This window comes from Wolffia australiana, chromosome 16 (genome assembly GCF_029677425.1).
Source record: "Wolffia australiana isolate 7733 chromosome 16, ASM2967742v1".
Lineage (NCBI taxonomy): Eukaryota > Viridiplantae > Streptophyta > Magnoliopsida > Alismatales > Araceae > Wolffia > Wolffia australiana.
Genome location: NC_135850.1, coordinates 2,814,313 through 2,835,308, shown reverse-complemented (window position 1 = coordinate 2,835,308; position 20,996 = coordinate 2,814,313). Strand labels below are relative to the sequence as shown.

General features: G+C 38.2%; 2 protein-coding genes across 4 annotated transcripts; one reads left to right on the top strand and one right to left on the bottom strand.

Moving 5' to 3' along the window:
* Positions 1 to 951: 951 nt before the first annotated feature.
* CYCJ18 (cyclin J18) lies at positions 952 to 6,303 on the top strand. Of its 3 annotated transcripts, none has more exons than XM_078588697.1 (10): positions 952 to 2,043; positions 2,179 to 2,255; positions 2,626 to 2,731; positions 2,814 to 2,912; positions 3,028 to 3,045; positions 3,119 to 3,189; positions 3,312 to 3,438; positions 3,519 to 3,579; positions 4,017 to 4,112; positions 4,261 to 6,303. In XM_078588697.1, the coding sequence occupies exons 1-9, from the start codon at positions 1,960 to 1,962 to the stop codon at positions 4,097 to 4,099; spliced, it is 726 nt and encodes a 241-aa protein (XP_078444823.1). In that variant the 5' UTR covers positions 952 to 1,959; the 3' UTR covers positions 4,100 to 4,112; positions 4,261 to 6,303. The 3 variants fall into 3 exon arrangements, with proteins under 3 accessions (XP_078444823.1, XP_078444824.1, XP_078444825.1); XM_078588698.1 differs by lacking the exon at positions 4,261 to 6,303 and adding an exon at positions 4,192 to 4,257 and having other exon boundaries at positions 2,632 to 2,731; XM_078588699.1 differs by lacking the exon at positions 4,261 to 6,303 and adding an exon at positions 4,192 to 4,257 and having other exon boundaries at positions 3,312 to 3,429.
* Positions 4,398 to 7,703, bottom strand: LOC144713957 (uncharacterized). The gene is made up of 3 exons (XM_078588700.1): positions 7,626 to 7,703; positions 5,972 to 6,276; positions 4,398 to 4,647 (listed from the first exon to the last, which is right to left on the bottom strand). The coding sequence occupies exons 2-3, from the start codon at positions 6,121 to 6,123 to the stop codon at positions 4,398 to 4,400; spliced, it is 402 nt and encodes a 133-aa protein (XP_078444826.1). The 5' UTR covers positions 6,124 to 6,276; positions 7,626 to 7,703.
* Between the last annotated feature and the right edge of the window lie 13,293 nt (positions 7,704 to 20,996).

The following is a 20,996-nucleotide window of genomic DNA, read 5'->3' as shown; positions in this document are numbered from 1 at the left end:
CTATCTATCTAAATATCTATCTATCTATCTATCTCTCCATCTATCTTTCTGTCCAGCTATCTCTCTGACCATCCGTTTATAAATCTATCCATTATTTTATATCTACTATCTACCATACATCTATCTATTAACCCATCCATCTATCCATCTATCTATCTATCTACCCCCCCATCCATCTATCCATCTATCTATCTACCACGCATCCATCCATCCATCTATCCATCTATCTATATGTTTATCTCCAATCCATATATCTACCCATCCATATATCTACCCATCCATCTATCTATCTATCTATCTATCTATCTATCTATCTATCTACCCACCCATCTATTTATCTCCAATCCGTATATCCATTTATCTATCTGTCCATTCATCTACTCATCAATCCATCTATCTATCTACCCATCAGTCTATCCATTTATCTATCTACCCATCCATCTATTCATCTATCTCTCATCTATCTTTTTATTTATTTATCTATCTATCATCCATCTATTCATCTATTCATCTATCTCTCCTCCATCTATCAATTTATTTATCTATCCATCATCCATCTATTCATCTATCTCTCATCCATCTGTCCATTTATTTATCTATCCAGCTATTTCTCATCCATCTATCGACCCATCCATCTATCCGGCTATCTCTCATCCATCTATCTATTTATTTATCTCTTATCCATCTATCTACCCATCCATTTATCTATCTGTCTATCTATCTTTATATCTCCAATCAATTTATCCGACTATCCATCTATCTATCTATCTATCTTCATATCTCCAATCCATTTATCCATCTATCCATCTATCCATCTCTCCATCTATCTATCCATCTATCCATCTACCATTCGCCTATCCCTCTATCAATCTATTACCTACCATCTATCAATTAGCTATCAATCAAGTTTAGAGAGCCGTTGATCTACAGCGAATGCCAAGAAACGGAAAAGAAAAGTTCAATCCACTCTCGATAAATTCAAGAAATTCAATCCTTCAACGACCAACCGAAAAGGAGGCGCGATCGCGCGTTGCGAGGGCGGCAGGAGGACTGGACGACGAGCTGGGGACATCATTCCGCCATCTTCTACCGAGATATTTTCTGATGAGGCTGAAGATGTAGCAGAGCATCGCAACAGTGAATAGTGCCATGATCACCCACTTGACCCACTTCGGATGAATGTTGACTAACGCAAAGAACACGTCGATCGCCACCAGAATCATCATCGCAAAGGGGCCGAACACCACTAGATCGAACATCGCCGCTTGATCTTTCATTTCCTCTCGATCCATCGCTGAATTTCTCCCTTTCTCTCTGCGGAAAGAGGATCGAAAGGGAAGACGATAGTGGATTGGGGGAAACGCGAGCGGAGGGAGTGTTTATAGCTCTTGAATCTTGATCGGGTAGAGCTTAACGGACTGCCAGTGAAGAAAACTAAAGGAACTGTTGCAACGGAAATACTAGGAATTAGATGTATAAACGGCACGCTCGCTGTCCATTATCAGGTGAGGGAGAAGCATGCTTCAATTCATCAGCACAAATATCAAATGTCGACGATTACATTATGTTTTACACTTACAGCCGATCAGACTATGAGAGAAAGATTGAATCCATGATCGAAGAAATACGGATTATTCCCCCAGATCAATCGCGCGTTCACTTCCTTCGATTGAACATTTCTTCGGTGCATTGATCTCCTCGAATAAATTCGCAGCTGCTTGCGGATGATGGAGAGATTTGGGCGGTCGAACGATGAACTTTGTTCAAGGCTTCGATTTGAACCGTAAAAGGACAATTTGAAATCAAAATTTTGAATCCGTATTGAGTTCGTCGTCCGTCATCCGTCTGTAATCAATGGCAGCTGGGATGGATGTTTTGGCGGGAAACGGGTTACGAACGAGAGTATAAATACTGAATGCCTTGTTTGAATCGTATGACTTCCTGCCGGATCAAGGGTTAATGTCCGCCGGAGAGCTCGATTCATTCTTCCTCGTCTCACAACGGAGGCGGGAACTGCTGGAGTTTCTGATGAATGCATGCGCTGTAAGAATACCTAATCCTATAATAGATTGCTTTCGTCAATGCTTTTTGGTCGTGAATTTTCTCTTTCGCGTTCTGATGTATTTTACCGATGCTAACCTTGATTTTTTTTGTTCTTTTTGTTTTGAGGGGAGATAGTTGATGGAGGTCGCGCCAATCGTGAAGTACACTGCTCTGTCCTTCTTCGCGGATCGATTCCTCCCTTCTCTCCACGGGTATTCTACGCGATCTTTTGTTTTAAAAAGGAAAGAGGTACTCGCAGTAGGATCCTCTCCCGACTCATCAGAGTGATGTTTAATCCGTTTTGATGAATTTTATATCCCTAATTTAACATTTTTTCGATATCCCCAATTTACCTTGAAGGCCAGGGCGTCAATAATCTGATTTTATTCACTAACACCGAGTATAACATTTCAGTTTTAAAGGGGAATTAGCTTCCAGCTGGACAACTAGTTTTAGTAATCACTCTCATTTCTTTTCCTATCTATTCAATTGTTATATGTATCTCGATCTTTGTGAATCTTTTTAATGCATGGTGAGGTCTGAACTTCGCGCATTCTGAATTCTTGTGTTATAACTTGGAAGAAACAGCGGTACACGAGAAAATCTCACACATAGCTGGCTCATGGATCCACTAAGAGAAAGTAACTTGCAGCTTTTTGTTCTTATTTCCCTCTGGATAGCAAGCAAGGTAAGGCCGTTCCACATCACAGTAACAATGCATTGGTTGGTGTATCTCTCTCACCATTTTTCTAGCCTTTTACTTCGTGAAGTCACATGACACGTCTCCGATTTCTTCAAGAACTCTGAAGTCTTTTGGGGATATTCATATCAAAGATCAGCATTTCACCATGCGGGATTTTGTTGAGGCTGTAAGCTTCCATTATTTCTCAAATGATTTTTGTTCTAACCTATTTTTTCATTCTTTGGTTCATGTTTCGTCATTTCTTTGTACGTTTTCCTTGTAAACATTTTTCTTCTCATCAGGAGATCATCTTCATGGAGGTACGGAACTATGAGTAGAAGCGGAGATCTTCTGCAATGAATTTTGATGCAGTCCCTATAACAACCTTCCTAGGTTCTGAATTATGGGATTGGATCATCAAATGTAGCATTCATCTTCCTGGAGGAATTCCTGATCCAATTCAGGTTAGTCAATGCATCGAACAATTTCTGTAAATATCCTTTATGAATTATCACCCTCCTCGCTTTAAATTATCATGGAAACATACGCTAATTCTTTCCATTTTCTGGTCCATCGTCAATTTCAGGGCGATCTCAAGAGCTGGAGAGCTCGTCAGCTGTCAAGCATGCATGGATATCATGGATCTACTGTACGAAACAGAAGAAATAGCGCTTTTGTATAGTCAGCCTCATCTTCTTGCTGCGGTTATACTAGTAAACTCCAGAAAATAGGGAAAAATACAGTCACATTTTTCATCAACTATGGCTTGCTATTTTACCTTTGATTCGTGCAGGTAACTTCATACGTTCTGACAGTACCAAGGCAATCATGGGAATTTCCCTTACTTCCATGGGGTAACTTTTTGTCCAAATAAATTAAATTTTTTTATTTCAAATTCCTTTCTTTATAAGGCCGTAAAAGTATTTTTTATTGTTGGGGGGTTCACGTTCTTAATCCTGCTCAGATGTAGAGCACTGTAGGATGATTTATTCGTCATCATACTTCCCTCTTTCCATGCTCACCCCTGGCCCCCAAATATGAAACTACTCGAGAACTTATTTACTCCATCATACTGTGTTATAAACATTTTAGGATCCAAATTATCTTTTGTATCGAGAAATACATCATGACGGTCCACTTATTATACCTCCTTTTTCAAAGTTGGAGGCAGATTCTGGCCAATACCTGGTTCACCATGGAACTTCGTAAAGAAAATAACTATGAAAACTGGAAACCGTTTTGAATTTTTTATCCATATAAAGATTACAACCTGGAACTGTTCGCACTGCAGTGAAGTTCACGGCGTCTTACGAAGAGGACCACGTCATGCAACTCGTTGAACAAGTCCTAGAGCATATTCTGGTTCCAACCTGAGCCTTCGTCTCAGGTGAATATTTTTTAAATATAATTCTCCCTCGCATTGTGAATGAAAATTTAACCGTCTTCTTTGCGCGTGTTTTTCTCAGGCTTTTTTTCTTTTTTGTGTCACGAATGAAATAAAAGAAAAGAAAAAAGACGGCTGATCTCTTTAATAGGTGGGTCCGAGTACGATGGAGAGAGGAAAGACAGATGATCTCTTTAATAATCCGTCCAGTCCCGTTCCGTCCATCCAAGATCGTCATCCGTCCACGTCCAACAGCTCTAGGAAAAGGCAGGAGTGGTGGGGGGCCAGTCAACGGCGACGGAAGAGGCGAGGGTCAACGATGATGGCGTCGGGAGGCTCGGCGGACCAGCCGAGGCAGAGGAGGCCGACCAAGAAGAGGAGCATCATGGCGAGCATGGTGTTGTTCTTGGCGGAGTCAGGCGGGGAGAGGCAGCGGACGGCGACAATGGTGACGATCCAGGCGGGCAGCATGACACACACGGAGCAGAGCCGCCTCGCCCGCCTCCTCCCCCACCACCCTCTTCTCTCGATGCTCATCCTACAACCCACCGCCCCCCACACCACGTCAAGAAGTGGAGAGAGAGAGAGGGGAGGGAGAGAGAAATAAACATAGAGATAGACGAGGGAGAGGAAGAGAGAGAGAGAAAGAAAGAAACATAGTATGAGAGAGAAACATATAGTGGAGAGAGCAAAAGAAACATAGTATGAAAGAGAAACATAGAGAGAGGGAGAGGGACTCAGAGAGTGATAGAGAGAGAAACATATGATGAGATAGGGAAAAAAAGAGAGGGAGAATCATATAATGAGGGGGAAAAGGAAGAAATGCAGAGTGAGGGAGAGGGAGAATCACACAATGAGGGAAAAAGGGAAGAAATGCAGAGTGAGAGAGAGAGAAAAGAGGGAGAAACATATAATGAGAGAGGAAAAGAGGAAAGAAATACAGAGTGAGAGAGAGAGGGAAACATATGATGCGAGAGGAAGAGAAGAAAGAAATACAGAGTGAGAGAGAGAGAGAGAGAGAGAAAAATAGAGGGAGAAACATATAATGAGAAAGGGAAAGAGGAAAAAATACAGAGGAAGAAACATATAATGAGAGAGGGAAAGAAATGAAAGAATTAGAGGGAGATGGAAAAATAGAGAAACAGAGAGTGAAAAAATAGATATATAAAGAGAGAAGCAAATAGAATGAGTTTAAAAGAAAGACAGATTAATAGGAAGAGAAGAAAACATATTGAGAAAGAAACAGAGAGTGAAAACATATAAAGAAACATAGAAATACATATATATGGTGAAAAACATATAAAGATGCAGAGGGAAATCTGTAGACATAAAGAAACTGAGAGTAAAAAACATATAGAGAGAAATAAGTAGTGTGAAAAACATATAGTGAAACGTAGAGAAAGAAACAAAGAATGAAAAATATAATAAGAAACAGAGAAAGAAACATAATGAAAAACATATTAACAGAGGAAGAAACAGAACAAAAAGATAGAAAGAAATATAGAGGAATATATAGTCAAAAAAACCGCGAAACCTATAAAGAAACGCAGAGATGGGAACAGAGAATGAAAAACATAAAAAGAAACATAGGGAAAGGAACAGAGAATGAAAAACATATAAAGAAACATAGGGAAAGGAACAGAGAATGAAAAACATAAAAGGAAACATAGGGAAAGGAATAGAGAATGAAAAACATAAAAGGAAACATAGGGAAAGGAATAGAGAATGAAAAACATAAAAAGAAACATAGGGAAAGGAACAGAGAATGAAAAAGATATAAAGAAACAAAGAGCGTAAACAGAAACAGAAAGAATGAGAGAGAGAGAGAGAGAGAGAGAGAGAGGTTTGAGATGCTGGTTAACTCTACTGGGAGGCGACCGGGGATGAGACGCTCCCTCAGCTCTGGAGCAGGCTCTGGAGTTGACAGCGGGGGAATTCCTCTTTCTTCATTCTCCTCAGCGACCCGCCTTGTTTCTTCCTCCGTCACATCCACAATCTCTGTGATCACATTCATCTCCCTCTCCCTCTCTCTAATATCTCTCTCAAGCTGTGAACCACACTGGCCTTCTTGGTCGTCGAATTTATAGCAATTACAATCGTTGGAGATGACTGCTCGGCAGGCTGTTGTTTTGATGATAATCTGCTTGGCCGTTGCTCCTACAACGACCTGATCAAGAAAGTGAGATGTTAGCCTCGTTATTTTGCAGCATGAAAGGGTGCTATTGAAGTTGCTCATTTTAGCAGTCGGACCATAAAAACTGGATAAGGAATGAGATTTCGTTTTCATGGCAGAAGTTGTTTCTTTTCGTGTAAAATTTTATTTGCAATGGGAAGTGATGACCCTTGATGATCTGCAGGATGAAGATGAACTTTTATGAAGGTTGAGTAGGGGTGGCCCCCTGACACCCAATGGTTGCTTGATTTGGAGAAATATGAGTTTTAAAACATAAACGAAAGGATTAAAACTCATATTCCCAATTTAGAACATTGGTATTATTCGATATTTTGATTTCAATACTATCATATTATATGTTGCGTAGGATAATTTTTGAGATAAATCTTCAGCAATCCACGCCTTAAGTGTTTTTCTAGATTATTCCATTGATCAGATAATCTATATCTTGGCATTATCATCGCGGTGGCCACGGATATTTCTCCGGGCTTTTTAATATCAAAGTACTTTCTGACAAAGATTGAAGAAACAGTAGAGAAGAGAAGTAGAGTTCGAAGAAGTGAAGAAACAATAGAGAGCAACAGAGAAGGGGCTAGAAGAAAATCCCATAAACTTTGAATTCAACATATTTTAGTCATTAAAACATAATCGAAGTTGATCTCTAAGATAAATTCTACCTAAGGATTAAAACTCAAATTCCCAATTTAGAACATTATATCATTATAAGATAAATCCAGCAGATCTCCACGATAAATTCCTTAAATACTACAGAATCCAACAAGAGGTACACGTGAATACCTAGAGAGAAAGATACTGTTACTGTGAAAAAGCCATAATTTCGAAAAGGAGATCTACCATATTTTAATGGTTCTCATGCACAAAATTGGCTGAACCGTGTTGAAAATTATTCAAGATTCATCGTATTAATGATGCCGAGAAACTTCACCTAGTTTCTTTACTTATGGAGGGACCGGCACAAGGTTTGTTCATCTATACTGAAGAAAATTTCAGATTTGAACAGTGGTTGGTATTTTCGCCAACATTTTTAACGTCTCTATAAGTTTTCATCTAAATCATTGTGCGAGCAAATGATTAATCTAAGACAGACAGGTTCGGTATCTGACTATAGATCAGAATTCGAAGACTTGGCAGCTTTCCTTTTTCATCTTCCAGCAGATGTTCATGAAAGTACCTATCTCAAGGACCTAAAGCCAGAAGTGAGGGTAGAGCTCAACAAGTACAAACCGTATGGAATGCAGGAGATCATGGATTACTCTACTGAAGCTGAGAGTAATTTGCGAGTTTTAGATAGGCGAAATCAAGGCAAGCAACATATCACTTACAATACTGGTCAAAATTATTCTGCAGGAACGAGCACTAATCAAAATCAAGAGGGGCGCAACAGAGCAAATTCCATGACCAATAAGCTCACACCACAAAACACCAGTGTGGATCAAGGAATTAAAACAGGGAAGAAGAGGTTTACACGTCAAGTCTTTCACTTGAGGAATGTTTACATAGAAGAGAGAAAGGACTTCGTTACAATTGCAATGAAACTTATACTCCAGGTCACAAATGTCAGATAAAGCTAAGTATATGAATAGGAACTTATGCAGATGGATGATTACCCAATCTACAAAGGAGCTCTCATGACACTACAAAGGACTACCCACACATCTCTCCCTAAACCACATGGATCCATTAAGCTGAATTGATACATTAAACAACATAAGGTGAAGATACTTATTGATGGGGAGCCTCTTATAGCTTTATTTGCCAGGATTTTGTAAGGCGCACGAATATCCAAGTTCAACCGTATCACAGAGATTCAATAATGCTAGGAGATGTTTCAAGCAGAACAACTTAAGAAATTTGCATGAATGTCAAGATAAAAATGCAAGGAATCTCTTTTGAGCATAATCTGATTCCTTTTATGTTGGGCGTGTAGATGTTATACTGGGAGTTCCATGGTGGAAGACGTTAGGCTAGTTTCACTACAACTATATTCATCTGATGATGAAGTTATTGATTCAAAATCAGATAATTACTTTACAAGCTGATCCAGAATTAAATGGGTATCTGTTTCCCAATTTGAGAAGGATCAAGCTCAGATAGAATGGATAAACTCAATTGACAGAGCCGATCGTATTAATAGAAGAAATTTGGTCTCAACACCAGAGGTATATTGGTTTACCCCTGAATTTTTTGTTCGACAACTTAAATACTTCTTTCCAGTAGTTTTATTAAAGCCCAGTACCCTACCACCACAACGAGATTGTGATCATAAGATCCTTTTAATATCAGGGTCTCACCCAGTCAATATCAGACCATATCGGTATTCACATACACATAAAAATATTTTGGAGCATCTTACATAGGAATTGTTAGCAACGCATATCATTCGACCTTCTAACAGTTATTTTTCTAGTCAAGCGCTCCTGGTTAAAAGGAATATGGGGGATATAGGTTGTGTATCGACTTTAGAGCACTCAATAAATTGACTATACCACATCATTTTCCAATTCTGGTGGTCAATGAATTGCTAGAGCAATTGCGTGGAATGACCATTTTTTCCAAACTTGACCTCTGATCAGGATACTATCAAGTGAGAATGTACCCTTCGGATATCCATACAACAGCGTTTAAGACTCATCAGGGACATTATAAGTTTAACGTCATGGCTTTTGGATTGTCTAATGCACTAGCTACATTCCAATCCTTGATGAACACTCTTCAAACCTCATCTACGACGTTTTGTGCTAGAATTTTTTGATGATATATTGATATTCAGCAAGTATTATTCTGCACATGAAAAACATTTAGCAACTGTTTTTGAAACATTGGCTAAAAATCATCTCTACATCAAACCAGAGAAATTTCAATTTGGCCACACCACAATTCAATATTTGGGGCATATCATATCGGCAGCAGGAGTGGCAACAGATCCTATGAAAATCAAAGCCATAATACAGTGGAAGGTGCCAACCACACTAAAACAACAGAGGGGACTCTTGGGACTAATTGAACACTACAGTTGGTTTGTGTCCATTTATGCGGCCTTAGGACAACCTTTGACAAATCTATTGAAGAAAAATTCTTTAAGTGGTCAGCAAAAGCAGAAAAAGCTTTTAAAATAAATGAAAGAAGCCCTAAAAAAACACCCATACTCCAATTACCAGACTTCTCAATTCCTTTTTCAGTAGAGACAAACGCATCGGGACAAGCTGTGGGGGTTCTGTTGTTGCAAAATGCTCACCTTATTGCTTACTTCAGTCAGATATTATCTAACAAGCAAGATTCAAATCAGCATTCGAGAGAGAACTTATTTCAGTGGTATGGGCAGTTCAAAGATGGAAACACTATTTTATGTTCCAAATTTTTATATTTTCACAAACCAACTCAGCTTGAGATTCCTAACAGATCAGAAAGAAATTCATCTACATTATCATAAATGGTGGTGTAAGCTGATGGGTTTTGATTTTGAAATTAATTACAAAAAGGGGAAAAAGAATATTGCAGCAGATGCACTATCCCGTTCACTGTCTGACCCAGAACAAGGAAGTTGTTATTCTTTAACAGTAACACATTGGTTGGACAAGAACATTGTTAATCGAGAAATATCAGCTGATCCGAAATTGGTAAAAAGCAAGAATGAAGTAACAGATTCTCCTGAGGAATATCTAAATTATTCCATACATCAAGGTCTTCTCTGTTACCAGAATCAAATTGTATTAACAGCCAATTCATCGTTGATTGACCCGATATTAAAAGAGTTTCATTACTAAAAGGTGGGAGGTCATGAAGGATATCAAAGAACATATAAGCATATTCTTCAGCAAATATTTTGGAAGGGCATATAAGTAAAACATTCGTTCTCCTTCAAGTTTATCGCTGAATTGTTCACTAGAGAGAGAGTTAAATAATATGACATTCCAAAATATATCATTTCAAACAGAGGAAGTTTGTTCACCAGCCATTCTGGAAAGAGTTATACAGACTACAAGGGCCTCAGCTAAAGTTCAGTTATTCTCATCACCCAGAAATGGATGGTCAAACGGAGGTTACCAACAAGGGCTTAGAATGTTACTTAAGGTGTTTTACATCAGAACACCCAAAAAAATGGGCCAAAAGTCTCCATTGGGCTGAATATAACTACAATACCTTGTTCCACACTTTTATCAAAACATCTCCATTTAAAGCTGTGTATGGAAGGGAACCACCTTCCCTACTCCGTTATGGTTCACCTCAATCGCCATTTGACTCTATTGATCATTTGTTACAAGAAAGAGATGCAATGCTAACTGCATTAAAAGACTAACTGGCCAAAGCTCAATTCAGAATGAAAAATCAAGCAGACAAAATAGAAGGGACGTATCATTCTCAAAAGGGGACATGGTGTACCTGAAGATAAGACCATGAAGAATGAAATCACTAGCCATAAGAATCTTTGAAAAACTAGGGCGTAAGTTCTTAGGTCCATTCAAGGTTCTAAAAAAGATAGGAGAGGTGGCATACCTCCTAGAGTTACCAGACCACTCCACCCTCCACCCAGTTTTTCATTTGTCTCAGCTTAAATGCGCTTTGGGATCTAATAACGTTGTCCAACCACTTCCCTCTTTTCTAACTTCAGAGTATCAATGGCAGGTTATACCAGAGCACGTCCTCCAAGTACGGCCAACTACACAAGGACCTAAAGTGCTAATCAAGTGACAAAACCAACCAACAGAAAAAGCAACTTGGGAGAATGCAAAGTGCTTAAACAAGGCCTTTCCACAAATCAAGCCTGAGGACAAGCTTCAACTGCATAGGGGAGTATTGACATGCACCGGTTCTTCTCTCAGAAATACCAAAGAAAGAAGAGACGGCACGTGTGAGCTTACACAGGCAGAAATCCTAAAAATAAGAGAAGAAGCGAGAAAGGCAAGTATGCAAGATTTCAACTGCCAGTTACGGCAAGCAGGCTGAGGAGCAGGAGGTGCCTGCCAACCAGAAGGGAGGAGTCCAGCAGATCTCCATGTACTCTTCAACTATCTTTCCTTATGACATGTTTCCGATCTCATCTGGAGACTATTTCTCAACATTGGATCTCAATATTGACGACATTGGGTCGTTGTCTTCACATTGTATTTTGAGATTCATGACGATAAATAATGAAAAAGAAATCATTTTTATATGAACTTTTATGCCCATTAAAAACAAAACTTGAGTAAAATGCTGTTTTATTTCCCTAAAACATGTCATGACAAGGTATACTAAAAACACTAAAAAGAATTCTAAATCGGTGTTTTAAAATATCAATCTCTTGAATTTTTAAAATTTTAGTTTAGATTATTGGAGTAGTTTTCACCACTCTTGTCACTATGAAATAACTGTTTTACCCTGATTTGGGACCGACATAGCTCTGTCTTCTAGCCAATATGAGTCGCTGAGACTTGACGTAACCTTTGCCAAAACCATCAAAATCATTGAAATTACATATTCAGTATGTAATATTTGCACTTCTGTCTCATGATTATGTCGTTAATTCTCTAGGATATATATAATTTTCGAGTATTTCCCTTGATTCTTATTCAGGATCATCCTAACTGCTTCTTACTCCCTTTAGAATGTGAACAGATCTCTAAATATCCTACACCTTGAATCTGCCTCTGAATATCTTCTTGATAATATTCCCAACCTCGGTGCTTCAACCTGAAATGTTGCTATTGAAGTCCCTTGCTACATTTGTCCTAGCTTTATTCCAAATGATTCAAATATTTCTCCAAAGTATATTTTCTTAGTTTCTGTAAATAAAAGTCAGTTTTTTCTGAAAGATTAATTACTTCAATTTCATAAGATGACTATAAATATTTCTGTGAACCTATAGATTTCAGCTTCAACAGAAATGATAAAAATCATTTTATGATTTTAACTAATAAATTTTAACAAAGTTAGTCATTTTTAAATGTTGTGTAAATTACATATTTTGATCAGAGATCGAAATCTAAGTAGGTCAGACTATGACTTGATAAAAATTAGGTTCTAGTGTCTGATCATAATCATTATATGATTATATTAATTATATTATTATATTTTGTTCTAATTATATGTAATGATCACATGCATACAATTATAATCAGACTAAATATGTCACTATAATCTTGGGTTAGTTATGTCTCGAATCTGATTTGAATCAAATATATTCACAATTAGATACTTAGGATACTTAAACTCTGATCCACATCATCATATTGTGATCATCATCAAAATAGTATTACTGTTGAACTTTCTCATATGGGAACTCTGATAATAGTCAAATTTGATAATTAATATTTTTTTATGAAAATTGGATTCTTGAATAATATAAAATGCAAAATATGTGTGTATTCACATCTTATCATATTCGATTGTGATCCAAATCAATTACGATCAGATCAGGATTATCGTCTTTATTATAATCATAATTTGTTCGGTTCTATTGGCCTTGATTAAGATTAAAACTTAGAACACTTTGCAGTGGAAGACTTGTAATGAAATAAAAATGGCATCATTAAAACAATTGAATCAGATCACTTAGGCATAGATGGCATCCGTGATATCTTGGATCCTCAAGTGAGACATGTCAAGATGCTAATATGTGGAACATGTACACATATCCAAATAGTTATTGGCATCTTAAATCTCCTCATTTGCCTTGACGTAATCTATTCACAATCTATCATTTTCATAACACTTCCCCATCTCAAAAATAATGGAGATGAGCTCAAGAGAGAGAGAGAGAAAATAAGGGGAAGAAACCCTAAATAATTCTTGTCTGGGTGAATTTTGTTCATAGCCTTCCCCTATTTATAATATGTGGGTATTTTTATCAAAAGCCTTAAACTTGAAGTAAATCTTTTGACTTCCAAAAGATCATTTTGTTTGTGACCCTCTAATGGCCCAATTGTTGGGTTCTAGGGCATTGATAGATTAAAAGTTAATGATAATCACATCAAGAAAAAATGAATCAAATCACCTGGGCACGAATCAAAACTGTGATACCTTTTGTCCTCGAGTCATTTTTGAAGAGCTACTCATGTGTGTAGCCTGAAGATGTATCCACGCAATCGTCGGCTCATCATATCTCTTTCGTCATCTTGACGAGCTCAATTCATGCTCTCTCATTCCCCTTATACCAATTTTACCACATCGAGAATGGAGTAGAGCTATGCAGATAAGGGAGAAGAAAGGGAAGGCCCTTGTGTTTGGTTCAAGAGGCCTGAATCTAGATGAAGAAATCAAAATGATCTACACCGGAAGACTTAAGCGAAATCACAAGGGCATCGATTAAACCATTGAAACGAAGAACCTGTGCACGGATTGCATCCATAATTTCTTGGATCTCATAGTGAGACAAGTTGAGCTACTCAAGTGTGCAGCCTCTAGACGTATCTGCGTGATCCTTGGCATGTTAGATCTCCTCCTTCTCATTGACGAGCCCCGTTCTACCACCACCGTCGTCGTCACGCTGTCTTAATCACATCAGAAATGGAGAGGGGAGTGGGGAGAAGGGCGAAGAGGGGGAAGGCCCCTAAAAGCATTCTGTCATGAGTGAATTTCTTTTAGGGCCTTCCCCTATTTATATTGTGGGTATTTTTCATAAAACCCCCAAAGCTTAAGTATATCTTCTAACGTCCAAAAGATCATTTGTGTGTGACCCTCTAGGCCCATGTATCAGTCTAGTTAATGACTAGAATGGCCCAATAACCTTTATTGGTCTTCCAAATTAATTAACTATATCATCATATAGATTAATTAATGTCAGATCAATTTAACCCAATCGATAGATTGAGTTTCCAACATGTGGGGTGCCAAGCTACACCTCGTGCTCTAGAAGATACAAATGAGTGTGTATCGACTCACTCATGGAACCTATTCCTCATCGTTTATTGTGTATGTATAGTCCCTCATCCACTTGACACTCCTAATATGACTTAGGGTATGGTCAATTGTCAAACCCTAATCGGTCATTCAAGATAGTACTGATGCATTTTAGAATCTTCGGAGAATTCTTCTCCAATATTTCACTTCCTTGGCCAAGGTCTTCATCACATCATATTCCTTGAGTTGTGACCTCTTATACCAAGGATGGAGGATCACATCATGACTACTCAATTGTCTACGTGAACTTCTTGTTACACTTGAAATAAGACTGTTTAGAATCTTATGATTTGAGACTCGTTGACCATATTCAAAGTACAACCGTCCGTCCACAAGAATATCTTTGGTGTCTCAGGTCTAAGGACCACTTATACAACTATGACGTGAATCAACCTGATTGAGAGTTCAGTACAATACCATTCAGGGATTCGTACGGATCATTTCAGTGAACGCTTTCCAAGAAAGAGCACCCACTATCTATCTTGAGTGTCTTTATACTAATGGCTATGGGAACAACCATACTCATCATATGAGTGAGGATAGATAATGTTATTATATCCAGATATATTGATGTCCTTCTTAAGGATCATTTGAATAGGAATATTTAGAACACATGCTTAAAGATTAGTAATCTCTGTATTACAATTCCATCATGATTCACCAAGTCGGATCATGTATTCATGGACTTCGTTATAAGCATCACACGTGCACTATAATGAATATGTTTAATTAATGAACATGGAACGAGATATGGAATGTGTGATTGACTTGACGACCACATATATTTCCATCACATCAGTCATGTGATGTTTAATCAATGATAAACATGTGATGATTATAATTAAGTCCAATGACATGTGAAATGATAAGTGAATTCTGAATAGATAATTATATGGTGATTACATATCTTCAAAATTGTATCATAATATTCGTATTCATAGGATATTTGATACGTACATCAAAACATCATGATAGAATATCACTATCCATTAGTGATCATATGATGACAATGTAAGATCTTGTAAAGATTTGTGCTTATATACACTAGTACGAGATAGTAGGTGCACATTAGGAAACAAATACACTTAATTGGTACGAATAAGTTCCTAACTATCAACGAATAACATTCAAGTCACTATTATGGTTCTTATACTGGATACACTAAATACATCTTGAGAATGAATCCTTGTGTTTTGAAAATGAACTTTCATCATGATTATAATGGATGGAGCGCGCCCAAACGACCTTCAGGATACGTCATCGGAGCTGCCCTCGCCGTCGGTCTGTGTGCAGTTTGACCGGCAGGCCAAAATGTCTATGAAGACGCCCGAGTTTAAATACCCCAGGTATAGTACATCCGCGCACGTGCTCGTGTTTTAATTTTCCATTATTTTTGTCCAATTCATGTTTCGTGTTTGTCACGACGAGTTCCCCATACTCTTCGTGAAGCATCCGTATCGTTGTGTTTTATCTATCGTTGTATTATGAGTCATTGTAAGTTCCCTTTGTTTTTAATTTAATTTTAATGTCCCTTGTTGGGCCCCTTATTGAATTGTTTGTAACTGGCCCATTATGGCCCTATATAAGGCCATGATGGGTATTCCAGATCTCAGATCTGGAATTTTCAGTTTGTGGAAGTTATTTTGTCTGTGTTCAGATCCCACGAGAGGAAGAAGAAGAGAGGGAAGAGGGAAGAAGAGAGGGAGGGAAGTGAAAGAGTAGAGGAGAAGTTGGGATTGCATCACTAGCGGCTGCCACTGCCAAGGACACGTCGCCATCCAGCCAACGCGGGTTGTTGATGCTGCATTAACGACATCACTAGCATGATACCAATGGTCAATGCCCACTCCGATCAGACTGCATTAGGTCGATCGTGCGCATTGACCATTGGTATCATGTAACACCTGGAGCTTGTCCCAACACCCCTGGCACCGTGTACACCCATCGTGGTCCCAGGCTGTTCATTTGAGCTGTTAGTTGCTCTACCTCTGAAATGAATCCAACTTGCCTGTGGTCCACGATTGGTGCAGTTTGGCCGGGCGGTGTAACTTGGTCGCGACAAGCCCTTGTCCCCTGATCCACATAACCAGTCATGGTTTTGAAGCTTCATGACGTGGAGGACTTGTGTAGCGATCTGTTTGGTCAAACTGTCGTCTAGCCCACCCACCTGAGCATTGGTGCTGCGTGATATCACACTTACACACAGCTCGACCAAACTGTGAAATAATCGCTCACCCGTACAATCCAACCCCAGGCCAGTAGATTCAATTATTCACAGCACGTCCAGTGGAAACCGTCGCGATCATCGCCACCTATTGCCACCTCTGCGATGAGTCGTTACCCGCAACCACGCCAGCCAGGTGCTGTCCTCTTAGACCGTTGCCGTCATCCTGGCCTGGTTGAAAGTGACGAACTCATGCCAGCCCGATGACGCCATCTAAGAGTACTCCATCCGCGCCAGCCCTTCATCATTATCGTGATCACAGAGCAACAGTCATTTGAGCACATATCTTCATCAACCATCCTTTGCTGCTCTTCGTCCTCACCTCCAACCTCTGGTATCATGCTCCTGCGCCGGGACACGATGCCCGTCGAGCTACGCCAGATTCTTTCTCGCCCCATCTCCACCATTGACCTACATTAACTGCTGCATCGCCGAAGATCTTGATGACGAACGCCACTCTGACGAGGTACGTCGTCCCCTTGCCCGCCTGTTATTTTATCTTCTACACTATACTTTCGACAGCACTCCACCGTAATCGGGTTAGATTAGGTGAGAGAATTTATCGAGAAAATTACAAATTGAGTGAATTCATCGGTATGGGTCGAGCCCATCTGTTACATGTGAGTGCCAACGGAAAGTCTCCGTTCAACGCGTAGTCACTGTAGTAACTCTGATGAGGGTCAGAAGGTCACCGTCATTGTCATCGGCCATCTACTCAGATCTCTAAGCTTAGCGAATTTCCCCATGAGTCGGGGCCTGCACGTACTTCAACCTAGGATTCACACCATCATATAGTTACATCTCATAGTGAATTACCCGTTCGATGATGACATCTACGACGTCTGACATCAATAATATTCTAATTAATTTCAGCGTGGACATAGAAACAAGTCCATAAAGGTAATTGTGTAATCATTATAGGATTTTCTAGTCTGAGAGACAAGTCAAGGATGATGATACAATGAAGCCCTTATTAAAGGCAGTTGAAACATAAAAGAGTTTTTTGATGATTTCTGAAAAGCATTAGTCCTAACTAAGATATTACAACATCTAAGGTGAGGATAATTTATTACTGGTTTGTCATTTGAACCTAACCTCATCAATTATACAAGTGTTGCACAGATTATAAATTATGCTTACAGTAACCCATGAAAAAAGGTTTCATGAAAGATTTGACAAATCACTTTGTACATTTTAGCACATGCGATGTAGCCTAGCCTCTCATATGTTTGTAACTCAACATATCAAATGGGTCAAGTTGAACCCTAATTTGATAATATTGATATTAGATCCAGCTCACTGAATGCATCATCTACTGTAGAGTTATTGAGCTAATGTAAAGGCTCTCTTTATCATACAATAGTATGTTCCATGGGCCAAAAGGATTATTACGTATCAAAAGGTAAGTGTGGTTAAGAAAAATTCCCATTAGTTAAAAAGATGATAGCCTAAAAGAACCATCAAAGTACTTCTTTGGCTGTCTCTACCACTACAACCAGAAGGACCCAAAGGTCATCACACATTAATGGTGACACTTATCGAGTAAAAGTATATTAATCAAGAGGTCAGGCATTTTTGTGACTCAAGATGATTCATCTGAACAAGGAAACGGTAAAAGGCTCAATTTGGCCCAAATTTATCATAATTGGATTGAAATATCTGGTTATGACCGAATTCGGAGCACATTCAGAATCTGACTAGATTATAGTATGATATAACTACATTCTGATAAAAATGGTGGTAAATAGTTGATCACATCTCGATGATGGTAAAAAATGAAGCTAACCATAATGAAATTGTGACCAAAATGAGTACCTACTGAACATATCATGATATTTATATTCAAAATCTTATCACTTTAATGATTTAAAAATAATCATCCTCTAATAATAATCAGAATCCAAGGCAGATTTAACTCTATTTGAAGTCCAATTTTGAATAGAATTATATTATAATCACTCTGGAATTATGTTGTTGTCATCTTCACAAGATGCTCAAAATCAGCGTCTGATCACTATGAAATTAAGATCATGTTTTCATTTTCTTACAATTTCATGCTGACTAGAATCTTATAGTGCTCGGAATCAATATTTGATTAGAGTCCACAGCTTTTAGCCTTGACATCTGACTAATTTTTCATCTACTACTTAAAATTTTGTTTTGATCACAATCAGTCTTGCATCACAATATGCTTCCATTCAATCTCAGGTATGAAAAGGATATGGTTTCCTACAAAATAATACATATTTTCAGAACAGGAGTGTGATCCAATCGAAAATATGATCAGAGTCAGTATCTGATCATAATCACATTTAGCCAGACGAACTTAGATTAGATTTTTAGCTGGTCATAATGGACATCGTAATACAACCAGAATCTGTTAATCTTCAGGATATAATTGTGATTGATTTTGATGTAATTAGAATCAATTCTGATCATAATAAGATTTCATTATGGCACACACTCTGATTGATCTACATTATGACCGGAATCTAATTGAGATCAGCTTCTACTTCTGATCACAAATAAAATCTCATAAGCTCCAGAATATTATCGCAACCAAAATTCTATTTATAATCATATTTCCATCAGATTTGAAGTCTGATCAGAGGATAAGTTGAAAATTTAGATTCTGATTTGGGGATTTGATTAGAATTAGATCTGAATCGGATTCAAAATGTGATTATACTATGTTACAATTAGAATGAACTCATTATAATTTATTATTGCCTGTTCTTGATTATCATCACAAATTGAAGCTGATAAAATTTCAGTAATGATCAGAATCAAGATATGATCATAATCTGACGCTGAAGATGTTCCACATATCATGCGATTTTTATCTGTCCATAAACAACTCTAATCTCACTCTGGTTCAAATTGCAGATGAAGTTTGATTAAATTTTTTTATGATCAGAATCTACTTATGATAAGATCCTGGTTATGACCAGAATTGGAGTGTGATCCACATACCCGCAGAATTAGATCAGGTCGTAATCAGATTATGATCAAATTAACGTCTGATCAGATCTTGAGTTGTTCAGTGTTGATTTGATTGTAATCAGATTTACTAATCTGGACAGAACTTTCGTGTAATTCGAATTTTACTTGGATTTTGATTTTTGTTATGCTAATGTAAGCTTTTAATCAATAATTTTGGGGTTATAAAGTAATGATTTGAGATGCACTAAATAAAGGGAAATATTAGAAAGAAATGCACATTAATTTTAAAATTAATGAAACGGAGACAACAAATAACAAATCTCAGCATCCGGTATCTGATATCCACTTTGGCATTCTCCTCTCTCTCTCTCTCTCTCTCTCTCTCTCTCTCTCTCTCTCTCTCTGTTTCAATGTTCTCTCCCACTCTCGCTCTATACATTTATATATCTTGCTTGATCTCTGTCTTTTTCATGAACTTCGGCATCCATCAAGCTATCATGCATTCTGTTTTTTTCACTACAGACGAAGGACAGAACAGGACTGATGACAACGTAGTGATGACGATGAATCAGGGGGTGATGACGATCTGGGCAAAATGCAATGCCATGGATGGATGGCAGGACTGATGTCAGCTCAGTCCTGTCGGCTCCACCTAAAATCATCATCCGTCGTTCATCCAACAATCCTAGAACCATATCATATGATGTCATCCAGACCCAATCCTGTACCGCGGTGTGGATCCTCGACATGATTTTTAGTGTAGGGACATCGACATGAAAACTATGAAATAAAGTCAAAAATGATAGGGGAATCCAGAGAGCATCATTCATTGTTCTAAGATGCCGAGAAGAAGATCTAGTGTAGGGACATCGACATGAAAATTATGAAATAAAGTCAAAAATGATAGGGGAATCCAGAGAGCATCATTCATTGTTCTAAGATGACGAGAAGAAGATCTAGTGTAGGGACATCGACATGATTTTTTAATATGTATTTCTTATTTCTTTATTTTGGACTTGAATAAAAAACCTCCAGTATTTTTTTATACCGTGGGAAGTTTTCTTTCTTAAAAGGCGAGAAACCTCTCCCCATTTCGTTTCTTTCTGGAAGGAGGAAGCGTCTAATTGGAAAAGAGAAGAAAGTCAGCCTACGTCATCGGCTTTGATCTCATCAAGTACTAAAATAATATATTACGCACCATCCAGATCTCTATTCTTCTATAATTATTGGAGTCGAGATCCAATTCTACAGTTCTATTCATAATGTGTGGCATAGGAATTGCCGAAAAGCTTCAGAAAAAAAAATCCAAAATTTTCTGGAAATCGTAGAAAAACGCCATGAAATGCCAGATGGAACTGGACATCGCCAGAGTACACCAGAAAACAGTGGAACTCAACATCGATGAAAAGCCAAGATCTGCAAAAACTTCGATCAATAAAGCATCCAAACATGCTCAGGAACCAAATGATGGATCAAAGCATAACTACAGGTATCGCGAGGCAGAAATTGACTCCTGAAGTTCTCGATCCATTACATTGTCGATTCTATCATCCAAATACAAGAAGGATCGATGCAAGTGATAATCCAGGAGACATTTAGATAGCACGCTACGAAATAGCGTTCATAACATTTCAATTATCCGGCATAA